The sequence below is a fragment of the Mytilus galloprovincialis genome, chromosome 1 (genome assembly GCF_965363235.1).
Source record: "Mytilus galloprovincialis chromosome 1, xbMytGall1.hap1.1, whole genome shotgun sequence".
NCBI lineage: Eukaryota > Metazoa > Mollusca > Bivalvia > Mytilida > Mytilidae > Mytilus > Mytilus galloprovincialis.
The window spans coordinates 35,501,030-35,520,702 of record NC_134838.1 but is presented as its reverse complement, the minus strand read 5'-3'; the positions used below and the strand labels follow the sequence as shown (position 1 = coordinate 35,520,702).

Genomic DNA, 19,673 nt, shown 5'->3' with positions numbered 1-19,673 from the left:
AAAGCTTTATTTAAAGTTGGTATATGCCAGACAATAAAAAACATAAGCTATGAAGAGACCTTAAAACCGACAAAACAAAAGTACATCCATACATCCATACATAGAAATGCACATATAGCATGCATACATCGAACACACAAATTCTATAAAGTAGCTTAAACACATATATTGAAGCATGCATGGGTAAAACACAATAAAAGCAAAAGTTAAAGGGTCTGCATCATAAAAAAGCATACAGGATCAATTAAATAGCTAGAATAAGCATACAAATATAGCAGAAGCCAGTGGCGGATCCAGAAATTTTCATAAGTGAGGGCCCACTGACTGACCTAAGAGGGGGCCCGCTCCAGTCACGCTTCAGTGATTCCCTATATAAGCAACCAATTTTTTTCCCAAAAAGGAGGGGGGGCACGGGCCCCCTGGTCTCCCCCCCCTAAATCCGCCTCTGGAAGCACCAGCTATAAGTTAAAAGGTTTGCAATACTAAAAATAAAGATTTAAAACTGAGAAAAATTAACAGAATTAACTGGTTTCCAGGCGATATTAAAATTAAACATTGAAATGAGCTGCCAGACCAATAATTTAGTTTAACGCTATATTAGGGTAAAGACAATATCGCTATTTGGAAATAGCGCTTGAACTATGCATGTCATGCAACAATGACTGTTCCTTTGTGGAGTCAGACACATATAAATGGATATATGCCGAGTGTAGGGTATTTTAAAAGATCAAACTTATCAACGTCACATTGAAATTAACGAAATCACAGTTATTTCATACGCGCTATAGTTAATGGCTGACATTAGTGACGAATGGACTTGCCTGACAACTGACCCTGAATTGTTATAGAACTCTCATCTACATAAAAAGGAGAAACTTCAAAGCTTACCCGGGAAAAGAATTTCTGTCAATATAAATGCTCCTGCTTACACCAAAAAAAAAGTGTCCACTCAAAAATGATTATGTATGTACGGGCGGGCATCCTTAATTAGCTCAAAGAAAAAGAAAAAGAAAACTTACCGCGAAATTAAGAAATATCATTTTCGCTTATATTTTTAATTTCTTCATTTCAAATAGATTTTGAAACTAAAAGTGTATAATTTTTGCTTTTTATTAAAGGGGCACTAGCTCTGTATCTGTATTGGAACGTGTTTAGAATCCTGTTAAGGCTTGTATGAGGGTTTGGATGGGGGTTAAATGATGAAAGAATAATGCCCTTAAAATGAAGATTAGAGAATAACGGGCAAAAAAAGGAAGATAAGAGAAATGTGTGGTCTAATTTTTCGAAGATTAGAGAAAAAAGGGGTTAATTCTTTGAAGATTAGAGAAAAAAGGGGTGAAAATTAAATGTTTTCAGGATAACTGACCCCCCATCCAGACCCTCTTGTATACACGTTACGGTTCTCAAATTCTTGTTCACCGATTTGACTTAAATTCTCATATTTTATTTATAACAATGTCAAACATGTATCAATAATTTAATTTTGGATGTAACGCCGTCTTCTGATTGGCTGACGTTATTTTGTTATCAGCCCATAGACATAATTTAGTTATGTGACCGTGACGTCATCAACGTTTTTTCATGGTTTTCTATTGTTTAAAATGAATTTAGAATTAAATTATAAGAAATGACTGTAATATTTTTTCTGCCTATTCGAAAAAAAGCATAAAAAATGTGGTGCACACTGTTAAATAACCCATTACGTGCGTTATTCGGTGTGCATCAATTTTTTTATGTTATTTCTTTATAGACAGAAAAAAAAATTACAGTCATTCCTTAAATGTTATAAAAAAATCATGCGTTATCCATCTCTATTTTAGGGGTTAAATGAAGTGCGCATGGATACAGATTCAATGAAGTCGAATTATTCACTTACCGAAGTGAATAATTCATCATCAATGTTTCAGGGCTCAGCTTATTTTGACACCATTGAACCATACTGGCTGCTAAAAGCGATTATATTTTATTATTTCACTTTATAAATGCCCGGATTGAAAAAAAATATCATATCTATTTTTTTTTATTTATCTCGTAGCCGTGCTAAGTAAGTAAGTAAGTTAGTATTTTTTATTGGTTTGAAATCCAAAATTACAGGATTGGTACCAAGACAATACACATTGGTTATACACAAACATACAAACATGTATGTCATACCAAATTCATAAACATTGTATATATATATATATACGTGCTAGGAAATATGATTTGAAAAAACAAAAGTGATAAGTCAAATTTAAAAAAAGTTTCTGTTACTATCAGACCTTTCATTGAACTTCTAAGAAATATGATTTGAAAAAAAAGTCATCTATTCAGTTAAATTTAAAAAGGTTTCTGTTTAATACTCCGTCAGACCTTTCCGATTGAACTTTTAAGAAATATGATTTGAAAAAACAAAAGTCATATTAAGTTTCTGTTACTATCAGACCTTTCAATTTGTGAACTTCATAGATTCTGTAATAAAATGAAAAATAGAATAAAAAATATTTCAGCTGGGAACAGTATGTAAGTCTTTTCGGGTCGGAGTTCAAGTCTTAGCGTAACCTGATTAGGATAGGTAAACTTGGATTATGTCCCTTTTATTATTGAAAACAATGGCCGGCGATGGGAAACTTTTACTTGTGATTTTATGCTTATTTTTTGTTTTATCAGGTAAAAATACTTCATTTGCTGGTTGTTTAGTAAATAATATAATATTAGACACCGGGTATAGTATTTACTAGGTGGTTTTTGTTGTACGAGGTAATTTTTACAAAAGGTAGAGTCAAGTGAGTCATTGTTTTTTTTTCCAAAATTGAAAATAGCCGACCACTTTCAGTTTCATAACAAATATGCACAAGATGTAAAATAAATTGTATACTAATGTCCGTCAGGAAATAAAATGTTTCGGTGATTGTCTCACCATTAGAATCTTTCTGTTTCAAACCATCCAGTTATTGTATAAAAAAATATTCATTTTATGCACTAAATTTTAAATAATTCTATAATGACAACATCATGAATACATGTATGTAACAGACATATGCTGCATTGGACATGTACCTTATATACCATGAAGCAATCCCTCAGTGTAAGATGAAAGATCATGCATTTTGATATAATGACCACAACACAATTGCATTTGTACCTGTAAGCTTTGTAATATTTGAACTGTTTGTTTTTAGTGAGGGCCTCAAGGTAGATTAGCGAAAGCTAATTGAGTCACCCTTTTTAAATTAAGTCATTACTTACTTAACTGTTTAAGTACTAGTAGGGGAAGATCTTTTCTACTGATTTAATAACTAGAATTATGCAAACAGACTTAAGAAAAAGGCATGTACATTTTGTACAATGTTAGCTCATCATACAATTATGACACTTTTTCTAGACAACCTAGATCGTGCAAAATACTTCGCTTAAAATTGTAACCTTTAAATTGTTGTCACGCACTAAAAACCCCCATGGGAACTTTCAAAGTTGGCAGGTACATGTATGTAACAAGTCTTACTATTTTTATGCCCCATTTATGGGCATTATGTTTTCTGGTCTGTCCGTCCTGCTTCAGGTTAAAGTTTATGGTTTAGGTAGTTTTTGATGAAGTTGAAATCCAATCAACTTGAAATGTAGTACACATGTGTTCCTTATGATATGATCTTTCTAATTTTACTGCCAAATTAAAGATTTAACCTAATTTTCATGGTCCACTGAACATAGAAAATGATTGTACGGATGGGAAATCCATGTACTTACAAATGTATGACACATTCTAGTTTGAAGAAAAAAAACACGTCATAAAACGATAATCGAACAAAGCAGGCTGGGTTAGTGGGCTGCTTTTATGGTAATTCAAGTTACCTTTTATTCACCTTCTTCCACCTCAGAGCTATCAGCTCTTTGATTATTTAACTATACCCAAATAGTGACAGGGGAATTTGCAAGGTCATAATCATGATAATTATAACTTTCAATCCATGTTTTGTGTAGAGAGAGTACAAACTCACAGTAATAACCTGTGCAACAAGTGAACAACTTGTGCATTATGTACATGTATGTGGTTTTCCCGGGCTGGGCAATACTCCCAGAAGTGGGTAATACTGGGCAATATATTTTTTAAGCTTATTTCAACAAAAAATAGTAGAGACTTGTTGTAGTTTCATAGTATTATACATGTAGCTAAATGTGTACAATTTATACAGATAGTCATTGAGAGTCATTTCTAGAAGATTGATAATTCAATTTCATTCTTTTCTCCACTACTTCTATGTAGCCTTTGTAGGCAGAATACAAATTTGAACATTTCAGGATACCTTGTTAATTTCTATGTATTGTTTCAATAATCCAAACTTTAAATTGAGTTTGATCACCGAATCCTCTTTAAAATTCAGGCCATTATTTTATATTACCCAGTATTACCCTGTAAATGGGCTAAGCTGGGCAATACTCATAAAACCCAGGTTTTTGCCAACACTAAGATGTGCTCAATATCCATGCTTCTTTGTTGATTGTTTACTATAAGGTGACAATTGGTAAACTACTGATTCAAAACACGAAAAATAATTAGCTGCCATATTTTGTCAATATAACAGACAGAGAGGGAAAAAAATGACAATTTAACTATTATACTATTGCTTGTCCTGAAGATGCCATGCATGCTTGTCATATACATGTATATTGAAACATGTAAACGTGCATGCACATCGTAGATAACTTTGTAGTTACATGTACATGTATTTGTGTGTGTTGTTGTCTTTAATGTTGTTTAATATGAGGCAGGCATTACCTGTGAAAGGGGACGAAGTCTATGATTTTTTTAATTCAAACATATCTTAATTTCAAAACAGAAATACTGTAACGTCTCCGATTTTGGCTCTGTTGTAAGGGATTTTAGTTGTGACGTTTTTTAAGTTATGACGTCATATGCAATGTAAACAAAGAAACGCTATCATTAGGTAACGTTTTTTCATATCAAGAAATGATTAAAAGTGAAATTGATATTCCGTTCCTTCCTATTTTATACTAGACTGATAAATATATATTTTACTCAAAATTTCATGCAAACGAGATGGGAAAAGGGAAGTACATTGTAGATTTCTGCGCAGATGCGGGAATTCAAAACATGACATAAAAAAAATTGAACGATTTTGAGTTCATTAGTACAATGAAAATTTTTTTTTTTTATTATTGAATTTTCTACTGTCATTGGGGACTTCGTCCCCATAATAATTAATAATCTCGAAAAAATGAAAGACAGCTAGAAATAAAGCACTGTTAGCCTAAGGTATCCACCCACTATTTACCCCTCGAGATTTACCCTAACATATATATATATATAATTTGAGTATCACATATGTTGTATTATGAAATTGTTCTGATTTTTATGCAGTTAAGCTGCATTATGCGAGCACCCTAGATTTGTGTTCTACCCAATAAATGCTGAAATACTTGCCATTGTTATTATCTAGCTCGCTACTATGTTATATATAACTAATTGAACACATTTTTAATACTTTTTATTCTGGATTACAAAAAAAATGACCAGAAAAACCTTAAATGATCGTCGATTTATCCAAAAGTTTTAAAGTTACACATAGGAAGTAGTGCTTATTAAGAATCCTTGTGTAGTTCATTATGACTTGTGCTTTTAGCTAAGATGTCAAAGAACAATTGTATGAAATATTTAATCGCCGAAAATCTCTTAAGACAAGTAGTTTCGATTTCCCAAATGACAAAAGTCGTAAGAATATTGTTTGTCATCAATACGTAGTACAACTACGTCAGTAGTCGATTATATAATAAGTTCAACTGTTCATGCTGTTGGCGGCAATTTCAAATTAGAAAAAGAAATTTTCGTAGCTTTTCAATTTGGAGGCAATTTTGCAAATTAGCGGTGGTCAGAGGTCCGCGACCTTCCACTTTTACAAGCGGAATTTCGAATAGGATAGTTGGTTTCTAGCTACGGCCGACGTAGTCACCTTCCACTTGAAAGAAATCAAGAAATTACTTTGCAAACCTTTTCACCATGTTCACCAAAGTCTCCAATTAAACGAGCTAAAAACTTATTTTTATCATTATTAGTCATGACAGCGATGTTCATTTTGTTCAACCGCTAGCTTTATGCAGAAAATCGCGGACAAATATTGTATAAATTCGAGTAAAATCGTATCTGATTGACACAAACAACATTGTAAACACATAACAATGGCGGCCGTGAAGACCAAATTTTATAATATCGGATCCGATTCCGGAAGCGGATAAGGATAATTCCGGGTTTGGTGATCATTTACAAAATAAATCCAAGCAGGTGAAACAACACATCTATGCATGGTAAATTAATGAATATAAACACTAGAATTGTAAACCAAAAGATATATGTAAAAGAAAGAAAAATCAGAAAAATATTTTATTCAGAAACTCAAAATTACTTTTAGACAAAATTTTAATTTAAAAATCCAATACAAAGTGACAGCTGGGAACAGTATATCTAACAATATACATGTTCATGGTCACAGTCTAAATTTTCTTTATAAATGATAAATGATAATGCATGTGAGATGCTTTTAAAGTGTAAACATATTACTGCAATTTCGAAGGGTTGTTTGTTTTTCTCAATTTTGAAAGGTCAATTAAAGTAGCTGAAAGTTTCTTTCTTTATTTTCACAAATAATGCAACTATATTATATATACCTTAATGTAAGTAAATCATATGATATATAGGTGGCATTCTTTGGGCCACTCTACCCCCTCCTGTTTGATCACTTGGAAATGGTCGAGCTCCCCACCCCTTAACCATATGAGGGGCAGATCCAGAATTTTAGGTTAGGATGGGCGCAAACTTAAATGTTTGCCGAGCAGAGCGAGGCTAAAAAAATTTGAGGTAAAATTATCGGAATATTCTTTATTAAGCTAAGAACAACCCATGCTTTGCAAATTTAAGGGGTAGGCAAGCCCGCAACCCACTCCCCGTCTGAATCAACCCCTGCATATATTCAAGTATAGGACAATATAATAAATAAAAAATGAAATAAAGGGGGAGTCCCTGGAGTTACCCCACCCCCTCCTGTTTGAGAACTTGGAAACGGTCGAGATCCACACCCCTTAACCATATAATATTCATGTTTGTGACAATATGAAAAATCAAATGAAATATAGGAAGAGTCGCTGGGGGTCACCCCACCCCTCCTGTTTTTAGAATTTAAAAATGGTCGAGATCCCCACTCCTAAACCATATATATTCATGTATGGGACAATATAACAAATCAGATGAAATATAGGGGGAGTTCCTTGGGTCACCCCACCCCTCCTGTTTGAGAATTTGAAACTCGTTAAGATCGCCACCCCTTAACCATATATATTCATGTACGGGACAATATAACAATTCAAATGAAAGATAGGGGAGTACCTGAGGTCACTGTTCACCCTCCTGTTTGAGAACTTGGTCCCTGTGGTCACCCCAACCCTCCTGTTTGAGAACTTGGAAACGGTCGAGATCCCCACACCAAAACAATATATATTCATGTATGGGCCAATATAACTAATTAAATGAAATATAGGGGGAGTCCCTGGGGTCACCCTACCCCCCCCCCCCCCCTGTTTGAGAACTTGGAAACCAATGAGATCCCAACCCCTAAACCATACAGTGTATATATTCATGTATGGGACAATATAACAAATAAAATGAAATGTAGGGGAAGTCTCTAGGGTCACCCTACCCCCAGTGGCGGATCCAGAAATTTTAATAAGTGGGGCCCACTGACCGACCTAAGTGGGGCCCGTTCCAGTGGTTCCCTATATAAGCAACCAATTTTTTTCCCAAAAAAGGGGGGTGGGGCGGGCCCCCTGCCCCCCCCCCCCTAAATCCTCTGCCTACTTTGAGAACTTGAAAACCGTTGAGATCCCCACCCCTAAATTATATATATTCATATGTATGGGACAAAATAACAAATCGTTTACATTTACTATGGGCAGGTCAGTCAGACCTCACCTTTGATCCCTGTTGTAGTGAACATTTGTCTGATTCGTGTCTCATAACTTTTGTACTATAGAACACAAACTCAGTTTTCTTTCCAGGGAAACCAGTCCATTCATACTATAACATGTTCATACTAAGTCAAATTGAACTTCTAGCAGTCAAATAAAACCAAGGTTAACTACCAAATAGAACAACTGCAATCATTGGGAACTTGTACCACTGCAGACTCACCATAAAAAAATATACATTGATATATGCATTGCTTTTGAAACCTTGATAACATGTAAATTATTTGCCTTAAATAAATCATTAGATAAACATGAATGTACTATATATGAATGTTTAATGTTGAGGCAACATTGCCACAGTTTTCATAATTACGGTTGCCTTGGTTTTTGGTTAACTGCCTTCAGCGCTTACAGCGCTTTGATTTCTTAAGCATTCAACCTGTTCAACTGTTGCAATCTCTATAAACATGATAAATTTGATTTTGATATTGAATATATATTATACATATATATATATATGATATAAGACTTTGTGAACTTAGTTTTGATATGTGAGTGTGTGAAGAAGAGGTACATTTTGTATACATGAACTTAAATGTTTACGGAAACTGGGTTGTTTCACTCTGAATTCTTTTCGCATCCAGTTGTTTGGCTGCAATTTCTGTTCTACTTGTCAGAGCCTTTTTGCCAAGATTTTTCAAATTAATGACTGACTATCCAGAATGTGAAATGTTTAATGATTTAGGAAATGTAGACAGTCAATGCTGGTAGAATAAAGATTTAAATTTAATCCTAATTCATCCCTTTCACTGACCTTTATGATAATTATAGTGCACTGTAAATTATCATTATCTTAGTTAACACCTCTATTGTCAGTTCCAATTGAAATTAATTGAACCAATCTTTCATCTTCATGTAGGTCCTGTACATTTTGTAGATCATCAAAATGAAATACAAAATATATATATCATCATTTTATAACAAAAGTTAAAAAAAAAAATAGTGTGGGTAATTTCCTTGCTCCATTTTGTCATGGAGACTGAAATTATATCATATATAAATAAAATTGCATCTTTTCACTGCGCCATTGCAAAAAATTATACTTCCCAGTGGAAACAATTTACAGATAAACTATGAATTTAATAATGTCAAAGTTTATTTGTCACTATACAATAAAATTGAGAATGGAAATGGGGAATATGTCAAAGAGACAACAAACCTGACCAAAGAGCAGATAACAGCTATGTATGTATAGCACTAATAAGTGCAGTTAAGGATGGAATATTAATTTGAAAATAATTATAGTAGTCGATTTTAATAAAGCTACCATTCTGTTTTTCCCCATTATTAATGCATGAATGGCTTTATTATGACATATATTATAAGAAAAAAATGAATATATAAATTAAACACTTGGATTTGAGAATTGGCTGAATGACATTTCAAGGTTAATGTGTCCCATCATTTACTGCTGTTAGATTATGTGTAATTTTGTATGAACCGATCACAAATGTCAAACAAATCTGTTCTAATGTTAAATTATTTGTAACTGACATCTGTTGAATTTGAGATTTTCAATATTTGTTTTACACACATTTTTTAAAATTTCTATATGAGAAATTGAGAATAAAATAATTATTTTTTTATTTGGAACAGTCTGACACTGAAAATATGAATTGCAAAATTCTAATTTTCCTCATTGTAGATTAGTAAATTAATTGAGGGGATTAAGATGCAAGTGTGTGTGTTCTCTAACGATGATATAAATTATTGGCTAATGTCAAAACAAAGGCTTGCTTTTTAATTTTATGGTTTAGTGGTCACATTTAAATAATGAGTTACAATTAATGTATAGACTTATAGATTTGATGTCATAAGAGTTAAAATGTATACATGTATTATATAAAATTTTGTTGTCATAATGCTTTTGAAAATCGTGACAAATTCATTTTTAAAGCAATTGCTTTTATGCCGTCGCGTATGGCCATCTTTGTGACCCAGATCAGAGACTCCGCCCAGATCAAGCCATAGTATTTTGTTAAACAGGCTCCTGGTCAGTCATTCTTTAACACCTATGTATGTTTTCTAATGCAATACATAGCTTGAAACTTTAAAAAAAAGTTAGTGGATTTAAGAAGTTTCAGAATATGTTCTTGTGGATGTATTTTTGTATTTAAAGGGTCAACCGTTTGACTATCAAATAACATAGAAGTCCGAGTGAAAAAAAGTACATTTTTATAAATGCGATTCCGTTTTCCGCCGTTCGTACGATGTTTCAACAAAATATGGATTCATTTCAGTTGTTGATTTAGTATTGAAAATTTAACTGAATTATCTCCTAATAAATACGGTTTTTTATGTTTAATTTGTGTTTCTTTAAGAGGTCAGGTGCTCTTGTTCATTCATAAAATTATCGTTCATTCATACATTTATCGTAAAATCAAAATCACTACACAGGTTAATGCGTAGTGTCAAAGTATTACCTGTAATCTAAAAATAGACAAACTTTATTTGCGCAAATAATTTAGCGGAACGAAACCCTTGTTGAAAACACATAACAATAAGTTCGTTTTCCTTTTCTGTCAAAACTCCGTAATATTTATCGATCACCTTACTAATGAAATGGACCCTTCCAAACGTAGTAGATGCCAAGTCGGTCCAGATGAAGAGATATTTACAATTTGGAATTTTCTAGTTTATTGATACATAGATTGAAAAAAAGTACGTCTTTTTAAATATCATGATCAAAACTGGGTTTGCATAACAAATGTCAGATGAAACCATTATCCTCGTCTTTTCAGTGAACAAGTCTACTACGTTTGTTGACACTCGAGGGTCCACCGTGTTAGCAATGTTTTCGAAATATTGAAGATCATTTCTCGCAATGTTTCCTGAAAATTGATAAATATCAAAGCAACGTAGTGTTTGTTCTTGTTCGTATAATAAAATTGAGAATGGAAATGGGGAATTTGTCAAAGAGACAACAACCCGACCATAGAAAAACATACAACAGCAGAATTAAGGTCACCAACAGGTCTTCAATGCAGCGAAAAATTCCCGCACCCGGAGGCGTCCTTCAGCTGGCCCCTATACAATATATATACTAGTTAAGTGATAACGATTTAATGTCATGTTTGTCTGTGATGACCCCCCTTTTCGGGATTGCATGAGAATTGTAGTTATCTCGTACCCACATGCACTTGTTTCTATCCATAGGAAGGTCGACTATCCATATAAAACTATTTATATGGATAATCGACCTTCCTATGGATAGAAACAAGTGCCTGTGCTCGTACCGCATCAGAAGGACACATATCAAGTTTTAAAAATGATGACAAAGTAACATTATGAAAATATTTTTATTAAGCTGAAATATACATTTATTCTTTACATGTTTATGTCTTGTAAGATATTTTATTTCTTTCCCGTTTTTTAACATTTGCATCTGGAAAGTTGAAATGTTTTAACTTAATCATTTGTGTTAATGGTTAAATATAAATTAATAATGAAAATTGTTAAAATTAAATCAATAAAGGAAATTATTGCCAAGGAAGTTACAAACACTACCAGGGGATAATCCATGATGATTTCTTTTTGAGTTATATGTTTCAGCACATGTATATTTGACCCCAACTTTAGCCTGGTAAAGGTGTTGTCTCCTTGTGAAATATAAAACATATTAAAAATGACTTTCTGCTAAAGTCTTTTATTTATATAAAGTTAAAACCTTCTTACTTTTAACTAGACAACACTCATGTCAGGTTTAATTCTTGTATATATGTGGATGAAAAATAAAAGTCCCCAAACATTAACATGGCAGCAATTGCTTTTACAGCCTTTAAGGCTTTGATTAAAAAAACATACCGTACTTCATGTATTTTCATGTCATGCATGTAGTCACCCCATTCAAAAGACAATTTACGTTATTGATGTTTATTTTGCAGTACATGTGTATATTCTTAATTTGCATTTTAATACCACTGTACATTATAATCTAAGGAGATGATTGCTTAAGACACAACTATTCAACAGAGTCAAAAATATTATGGATTTTAGTCATTTTAAGCATTTATTTGTCACAATTTAAAACCCTGACCTCAATGAAAGATTGAAATATAGGTTTTGTATTATAGAAGTGACATATGCAACCTAATCTGTTTTTATTTCAGATGCCATCTGTCCCCAGGGGAAATTTGGCTTTAAATGCCAGTTCAAGTGTGGATGTAAAAACGATGTAACATGTAACCCTTTAGACGGAAGTTGTCCTGATGGTTGTAACCCAAAATTCTATGGTCCACATTGTCTATTATGTAAGTAAAATGGTCCACATTGCATTGAATCTACGTATACCGGCATTTGTCATTTTCATTCGTTATTAAATAAATGATTTTCACAATGAGAATGTTTTGTTATCAATGATATGTCGTCACCAAGGAACAATAATAATTATATATAGCAGCATATTTGTGACAAGTTTCCCACCATAAAGTAAATCAACAGTCACAACGGATGTTTCAGGTAATCTCAAGCTAATAATGATTCTTAAAATTGTTTAATTTGTAAATTGAATCTGTTCTTATGTTCATATTTACTCTTTTCTTTCAGTAAACCCATTCATATATGATCCCCTTGGTAAATTATACACCGGAACTATGAACAATACAGAATCAGGACAACCATGTAAGCCATGGACTACAAGTATATTCAAGCAGTTTTTTAACTATACAGGTGGCCAGTTTGCTGACAAATCTATCCCTGGAGCTGTTTGTCGTAATCCAAATCTTTCTGCCAAAAACAAAACATCGCCATGGTGTTTTACGAATGTTAACACATTGAAGGAAGAAAAGTGTTATTTATCAGAAGGAGGTAAGACTTGATGTAAATTCTAGATTCCTTTAAAATACTCTTTCCATCTTTTTATTTGCCACTGGACTTATAAATGTCTAGTAAGCAACAACCACTCAATGTTTGTGGTTGATTTAGTCCTGCTTCTGTCTAAATGTCTGTCTGGCTGGCATATAAGTTTTTCCATACTTCTTTACGTCATGCTTGAAGATAATGATTTAATATTTGGTAAATAGCTTTTCATGCCAAGTTACGGATAAAACATTTCTATTTAACTTCCTCACATGTCTTTTCATCATCTTAAAACATGTTTTATCCTCAGACATTGAACTTGAAAATTGGGGCCAAATATGGCCCTTACCGAACCTACTCCTTTAATTTGTGATCAATATCATAATAATAAGATTCATCTTATTTTCATCCTTGTAATCCATCTTTTAAGCCTATAAAGTTGTATATATATATATATATATATTTTAGAATGTCCTAATGGGAGATTTAGCCCTAATTGTGTAGATGAATGCCATTGTCAGAATCTAGACCCATGTGACAAACAAACTGGTAAATGTAAGGAATGCTATGATGGATGGACTGGACCAGCATGTCAGAAAAGTAAGTTCGAAAGATAACTATGGTTAAAGGGGGAAAAACCCAACATAACAAAAATACACAAAATTGATTCCTTTACATAAACAGAACATTGTTTTTGGAAAGATTGGAATTTGTTCTTAATCTTTCCTTAGGCACTGGCTTCCCTAGCAAGAAATATCTAATTTGCACAATATTGCACAATAGCAAGAAATTTTCAATTGCACAGTTTTTATGAAATATTATTTGAAAATTGGAGTTATCTTTCTTTGTCCAGAATAGTAATTGAATCAACCTAAATCATTGTTTTATACAATGTAAATTCACTTTTACTACCAACTAATAAATTAAAACAATCTTTTCATTCAGTGTTTATAAGCATTTTTTTTAAATTTTAATATTTTATGATGTATTTAAATGAGTAGTTATTGTTGCAAACTCCATTAGAAATTTGAATTTAGATCAGTTTTAAAATAAGGGAAAGGGGGATGTGAGAAAAAAAATGGGGGGGGGGGGGTAAATTTTTCTCATTTCAGATTTCATAAATTAAAAGAAAATTTCTTCAAACATTTTTTTGAGAGGATTAATATTCAACAGCATAGTGAATTGGTCAAAAACAAAAACAAATATTTTAAGTTCATTAGACCACATTCATTCTATGTCAGAAACCTATGCTGTGTCATCTATTTAATCACAATCCAAATTTAGAGATGAATCCAGCTTGAATGTTGTGTCCATACTTTTCCCAACTGTTCAGGGTTCAACCTCTGCGGTCATATAAAGCTACGCACTGCGGAGCATCTGGTTCTTATATGTTACCATTATGAAACTGATATTTGATATTGTACTTCCATAAAGAAATGGAGGTCATTTATTTAACATTTAATATACGTCCATGCTACAAATCACAAGGCTAGTGTTTGTTTAGGTAATTATGTGCATGCGTATAGTTTTCTTGACTTGAAGGGGTATCAGATTGAATGGTTGCTCTAGATTCCCAACTCCATTGATTAATTTAAAACTCACGAGATCCTTTCAATGTCTGTCTGCTTTTGAGGGTTATTGTTGTTGCATAATTTTAAATCATATGCATCATTGAAATTAAAATAAATGTAGTCCACAACGTAAAAGTGTAAACTAGAACACCCCTTCAGCCAAAATGGAGTCTTCAATATTATCGCTTCGTGTTGTCTCCCTTCCGTAAGTAACATCTGTCAGTCGACGATACGTCTAGAAAAAATAACTCGTTCTGTTGATAGAAGTGGTATTATATTAAAACCGATCGCAATTTAAACAGAGGAATGTGTAAGGAAAGGAGTCATGCCCACTGACCCAAAGGAAATTAAATATTTAAAGAGTTAGGAATGGGGTTCCACCTAGAATTCACGTAGTATACTGTAAAATAGGTGATAAGGTACGAAGTCACGTTCTTTCACTCTCAGTGACTGCTGGAATTGATAGTTCAAAAATAAAACACAATAAGTTTGTTCTTCATACACTTGTATCGAGGATTGGCTATTTTTAAAGTTGAATAACTATTCAGATTACGTAAATTACATTTTACAAGCATTAATTTACACGTGCAGTTGAATTATTTTTGAAAATAATAAATACAATGAAAACAATGGCAATCTTATCCATCAGAGCAATCTGCTCTTTGATTTAATTTGTTTACGTTGAAAAAGGACATTTTCAATGCCCTTTTTAAATTGATCAAAAGGCACTCTACAACTTTTAATCTTCTATGGCATATAACCTATGTTTCAACTAACAAAATGGCCCAAAACTACATTTTTAGATTATATTTGTTGATACTTTAAAGTTCTTAGCTGTTGATCTAGAACTTATGTCTTACAAGGAATTGGTAACATTTACTAGAAGAATTTTTGATTTGCATTTTTTTCTTTTTAAGCATGTTTTAAACAGGCAACAATATTTGGATAAGATATAAACTGCAGTTTAAATAAAATTGTGCAAATTAAGAGACCCATATATTATTTAATTTGAGCTCATTTTATCATCATACTGGAAAAGCACTTTTATTCCTGCTAGAACACTGCTGTTTATGCAATTTTCAGCAATACTGTTTTATTAATGTTCTTTTGTCCCCACCATACCTTAATATGCAATTATTCAAACTACTCTTCCAATGCTATCCAGCACTTTGATTCATTCAATTTATTTATATTATGTACACTTGATGAACAATTTGCATATTTGTATTATATTGGTATACTCTTCCATGAAAGATAATTCAACTTAGTCTACATATTGACATAATGTTATTGTATTTATGGTACTGTGGTAAAGTTATTTTCATTGAAAAATGACTTTTAAAAAATTTATGATTTTTTAAAACAAGGTCTAAACAAATAAATCGATGCATTGATAATTTCACAAATTTCAGTTTGAACTAAGTAGTTTTCAGAGCCTTTAATTTTGATATGCAGATGCAAGAATATAACTTTGCCCATTTGTAATTTACAGAATGTGACACTGGTAAATATGGACCTGGTTGTAAAGAGACATGTGGTGAATGTAAGGATGATTTGTGTGATCATGAAACAGGGCAGTGTCTGAATGGCTGTAATGCTGGCTGGAAAGGAGACCTTTGTAATACTAGTAAGTACAGTCACATGACTATTGCCTCAGGGGGAAATTTCTCCTGGAAATGTAGGCAAAAGAACTTTTTATAATGAAGGTTATTCCAAGATCTGTGTCATGCAGGAAAATTGTCTCAGATACAGCTATTTAATGTCATGACGTGACTTATGTATGAAACACGAATTATATATTATAATGGAAATAATCTGTCTGTGTTATAATTTTAAAAGCAATTACTCAAGTTTATCCCAGTTTGAATTGCAAAATTTTCTTAATACTGTAAAATTTAGAAATTATTACAATGTTTTTATTATTGCAAAAAATGCGACAGTGTTATAATAATAACAATTATTGAAAGTCGCATTTTGAATTTTTATGCCCCGTCTACGATAGTAGTAGGGGCATTATGTTTTCTGGTCTGTGCGTCCGTTCGTCCGTCTGTTCGTTCGTCCGTTCGTCCGTCTGTCCCATGTCAGGTTAAAGTTTTTGGTCGAGGTAGTTTATGATGAAGTTTAAGTCCAATCGACTTCAAACTTAGTACACATGTCCCCTATGATATGATCTTTCTAATTTTAATGCCAAATTAGAGTTTTGACCCCAATTTTACGGTTCACTGAACATAGAAAATGATAGTGCAAATTTCAGGTTAAAGTTTTTGGCTTCAGGTTAAAGTTTTTGGTCAAGGTAGTTTTTGATGAAGTTGAAGTCCAATCAACTTGAAACTTAGTATACATGTGCCCTATGATATGATCTTTCTAATTTAAATGCCAAATTAGAGTTTTGACCCCAATTTTACGGTTCACTGAACATAGAAAATGATAGTGCAAATTTCAGGTTAAAGTTTTTGGCTTCAGGTTAAAGTTTTTGGTCAAGGTAGTTTTTGATGAAGTTGAAGTCCAATCAACTTGAAACTTAGTATACATGTGCCCTATGATATGATCTTTCTAATTTAAATGCCAAATTAGAGTTTTGACCCCAATTTTACGGTTCACTGAACATAGCAAATGATAGTGCAAATTTCAGGTTAAAGTTTTTGGTCAAGGTAGTTTTTGATAAAGTAGAAGTCCAATCAACTTGAAACTTAGTATACATGTTCCCTTTGATAAGATCATTCTAATTTTAATGCCAAATTAGAGAATTTATTCCAATTTCACAGTCCTTTAAACATAGAAAATGATAGTGCGAGTGGGGCATCCGTGTACTGTGGACACATTCTTGTTTTATATGAATCAAACAGGATTTTTCTGAATATCACAAAAATAAAAATCGGATTTTTGTCTAAAATGACAAAATTGAAATAGTAAATGCACGCAATAATTTCTGAATTTACAGTAACAGGCTTTTTGAAGCACGCTTACTTTAACAGTTTTAAAATTGATTGCTTATTTGTTTCATAAGAATAAGCTGTTTTTCCAATTTTACCTTCCATGGTTAGGTGACTTTTTTCTTATGGTAATTTAAGTATGCTTTTTCAATAAATGGATAATTGCCACTAAAAAACATCACTCAATATATGCTTTAAAATAAAATGACACAATTGTATTACAGATTGTTCTAGTAAAGAATATGGAGAAAACTGTGCATTGAGTTGTGGGGAGTGTTATGACGATCTAGATTGTGATATATTTACTGGTAAATGTCCTGAAGGCTGTAAAGATGGTTATAATGGAACTATGTGTGTGCACAGTAAGTAATGTATACATAGAAGAAGATTTAGATACCAGTATAAGTAGACTGGTTATGGTTACCAGTGAATACATATAATAAGATTCGGGTACCAATATAAATAGACTGGTTACTGTTACTAGTGTATACATATAAGAAGATTCAGGTACCTGTATAAATAGACTGGTTACTGTTACCAGTGTATATATTGTACTCAAACCACTTCCACATTTATTTGCAGTTTTTTTACTTGTACAAAAATGGATTAAAACAGATTTAAAGAACACATGTTTTGTGCTGCAACTAAACATCTAAGACAGTCATCAATTAATAGCCAGTCTTCAATGATAGAAATTACCATAGGTCAAGCTCTTGATTGCCCCACACATATAGAAATGGGAATCAACAAAGACTACCATCAACATCAATGTTCTCAAAGAACAAAGTTATTGCTTAACAATGAAAACCAATAGTATGGAGGATTACTTTAACATAATGTTGATAGTTTGTTGAATAATTGTCATTAATACTCAACCTTCTATCACAACACAAAAAAATGCCAAAAGGGAACTAGTCATCAACATATGGTCTTCTACAGAAGAGAAGTGTCCATTCAATAATTCAGCTCTCAACTAATAAGACTAAAAATGTTGAGAATGAATCTTACAGTTTCTATTATGAATGTGTAATCAACAATGTATTTGGTAAAGGACTTATACACAGTATTGAAATCAAAACAAACAATGAAAAGGTCCTTGACTTGCGATAGAGACATGAACATGTGGTTAGGTTATATAACTTTTTTAGCATACAATCTTTCCCTTATAATCTGGAAAGGGTATATATCAAAATAAGAAGAGTTGGTTGGATTGCCTATGAGACAACTCTCCACAAGAGACCAAATGACATAGAAACTAACAGCTATAGGTCATCGTACAACCTTTAACAATGAGGAAAACCCATACTGCATAGTCAGTTATATAATGTCTAAATATGACAAGATTTAAACAATTCAAACAAGGAAACCAACAAAATGATTTATGTACAAAATAAGGAACAAAAAACAAATATGATAAACCGCAACAAATGAAAACCACTGAATTGATTTATGTTGCCATAAAAATTGATAAAAATAATGTCAAAAGTGATTATAAACACTAAATACCGGAATGCTTAACAATTATTTTTCAGAGTGTATTGCACCCTGGTTTGGCAAAGGATGTTCAAAACAGTGTGGCAAATGTAAGGATCAAAGTCCATGTCATCATAAAGATGGATCCTGTGTAGAAGGATGTGAACCTGGGTGGATGCAAGCTGATTGTTCCCGAAGTATGTATATTTTATGCCAGTTTAATGTAAGCCCTTGAAAAATAAGCTTATTCAAAGATGCGTAAGTGTTATACACTGAACAAAGACACATTATTGTATATTATTATAGTATCAAATAATTCCACAGATGTGATTTGTCAATTCATGTGACATGGATTATAATATAAAAACATGTATTGAATGTGTATAACTAGAAGTTGATTGAGAAATACAATTAATCAGAATCAAGTTTTAATTTTTTTTCATTAGCTGCATTCAAAAGTAAAAACAAACACATTCAGAATGTGTGGCCAATCTTAAAATAGTAAGATTGTTACATAAAAATAAATCTTTGAGCTGCTCTCCTCTCCTGTAAGTATTTGGAAGGCAGGAAGCTGATGAGCTATGAAATTAACATGTATAAGGTATACAATGGTTATAAAAGCTCAATACCAAATTTCAGGGTGTTCTGATAATTAACTCCTGATAAAAATGTGATGAAAATTTCATTTCCTGAATAGTTTAGTTTAAACATATTTTATTGTCCAAAAACATTGACAATAGGATTAGACACAAGTTTTGCAACTTAGAACGTCTTCTCCATTACATACAAATAATAAATAACCGAAAAAAATGAAATACATAATAATAACATCATAAACAATATTAATATGAAGACATGAAATTTACGAAAAAATTTAAACGACATG

General features: G+C 32.4%; 2 protein-coding genes across 2 annotated transcripts in view; both read left to right on the top strand.

Moving 5' to 3' along the window:
- Positions 1-19,673, top strand: part of LOC143072814 (DEP domain-containing protein 1A-like) — a 249,246-nt gene that overhangs the window by 134,188 nt on the left and 95,385 nt on the right. The window lies entirely within an intron of this gene.
- The window catches only part of LOC143072802 (receptor-type tyrosine-protein phosphatase epsilon-like), a 47,204-nt gene continuing 30,106 nt past the window's right edge, over positions 2,576-19,673 (top strand). The window contains exons 1-7 of the mRNA XM_076247912.1: positions 2,576-2,649; positions 12,123-12,263; positions 12,559-12,819; positions 13,279-13,410; positions 15,874-16,008; positions 17,539-17,676; positions 18,847-18,984. Of these exons, the coding sequence (XP_076104027.1) occupies positions 2,592-2,649; positions 12,123-12,263; positions 12,559-12,819; positions 13,279-13,410; positions 15,874-16,008; positions 17,539-17,676; positions 18,847-18,984 (1,003 nt within the window). The 5' untranslated portion in view covers positions 2,576-2,591. The remainder of the gene's footprint in view (positions 2,650-12,122; positions 12,264-12,558; positions 12,820-13,278; positions 13,411-15,873; positions 16,009-17,538; positions 17,677-18,846; positions 18,985-19,673) is intronic.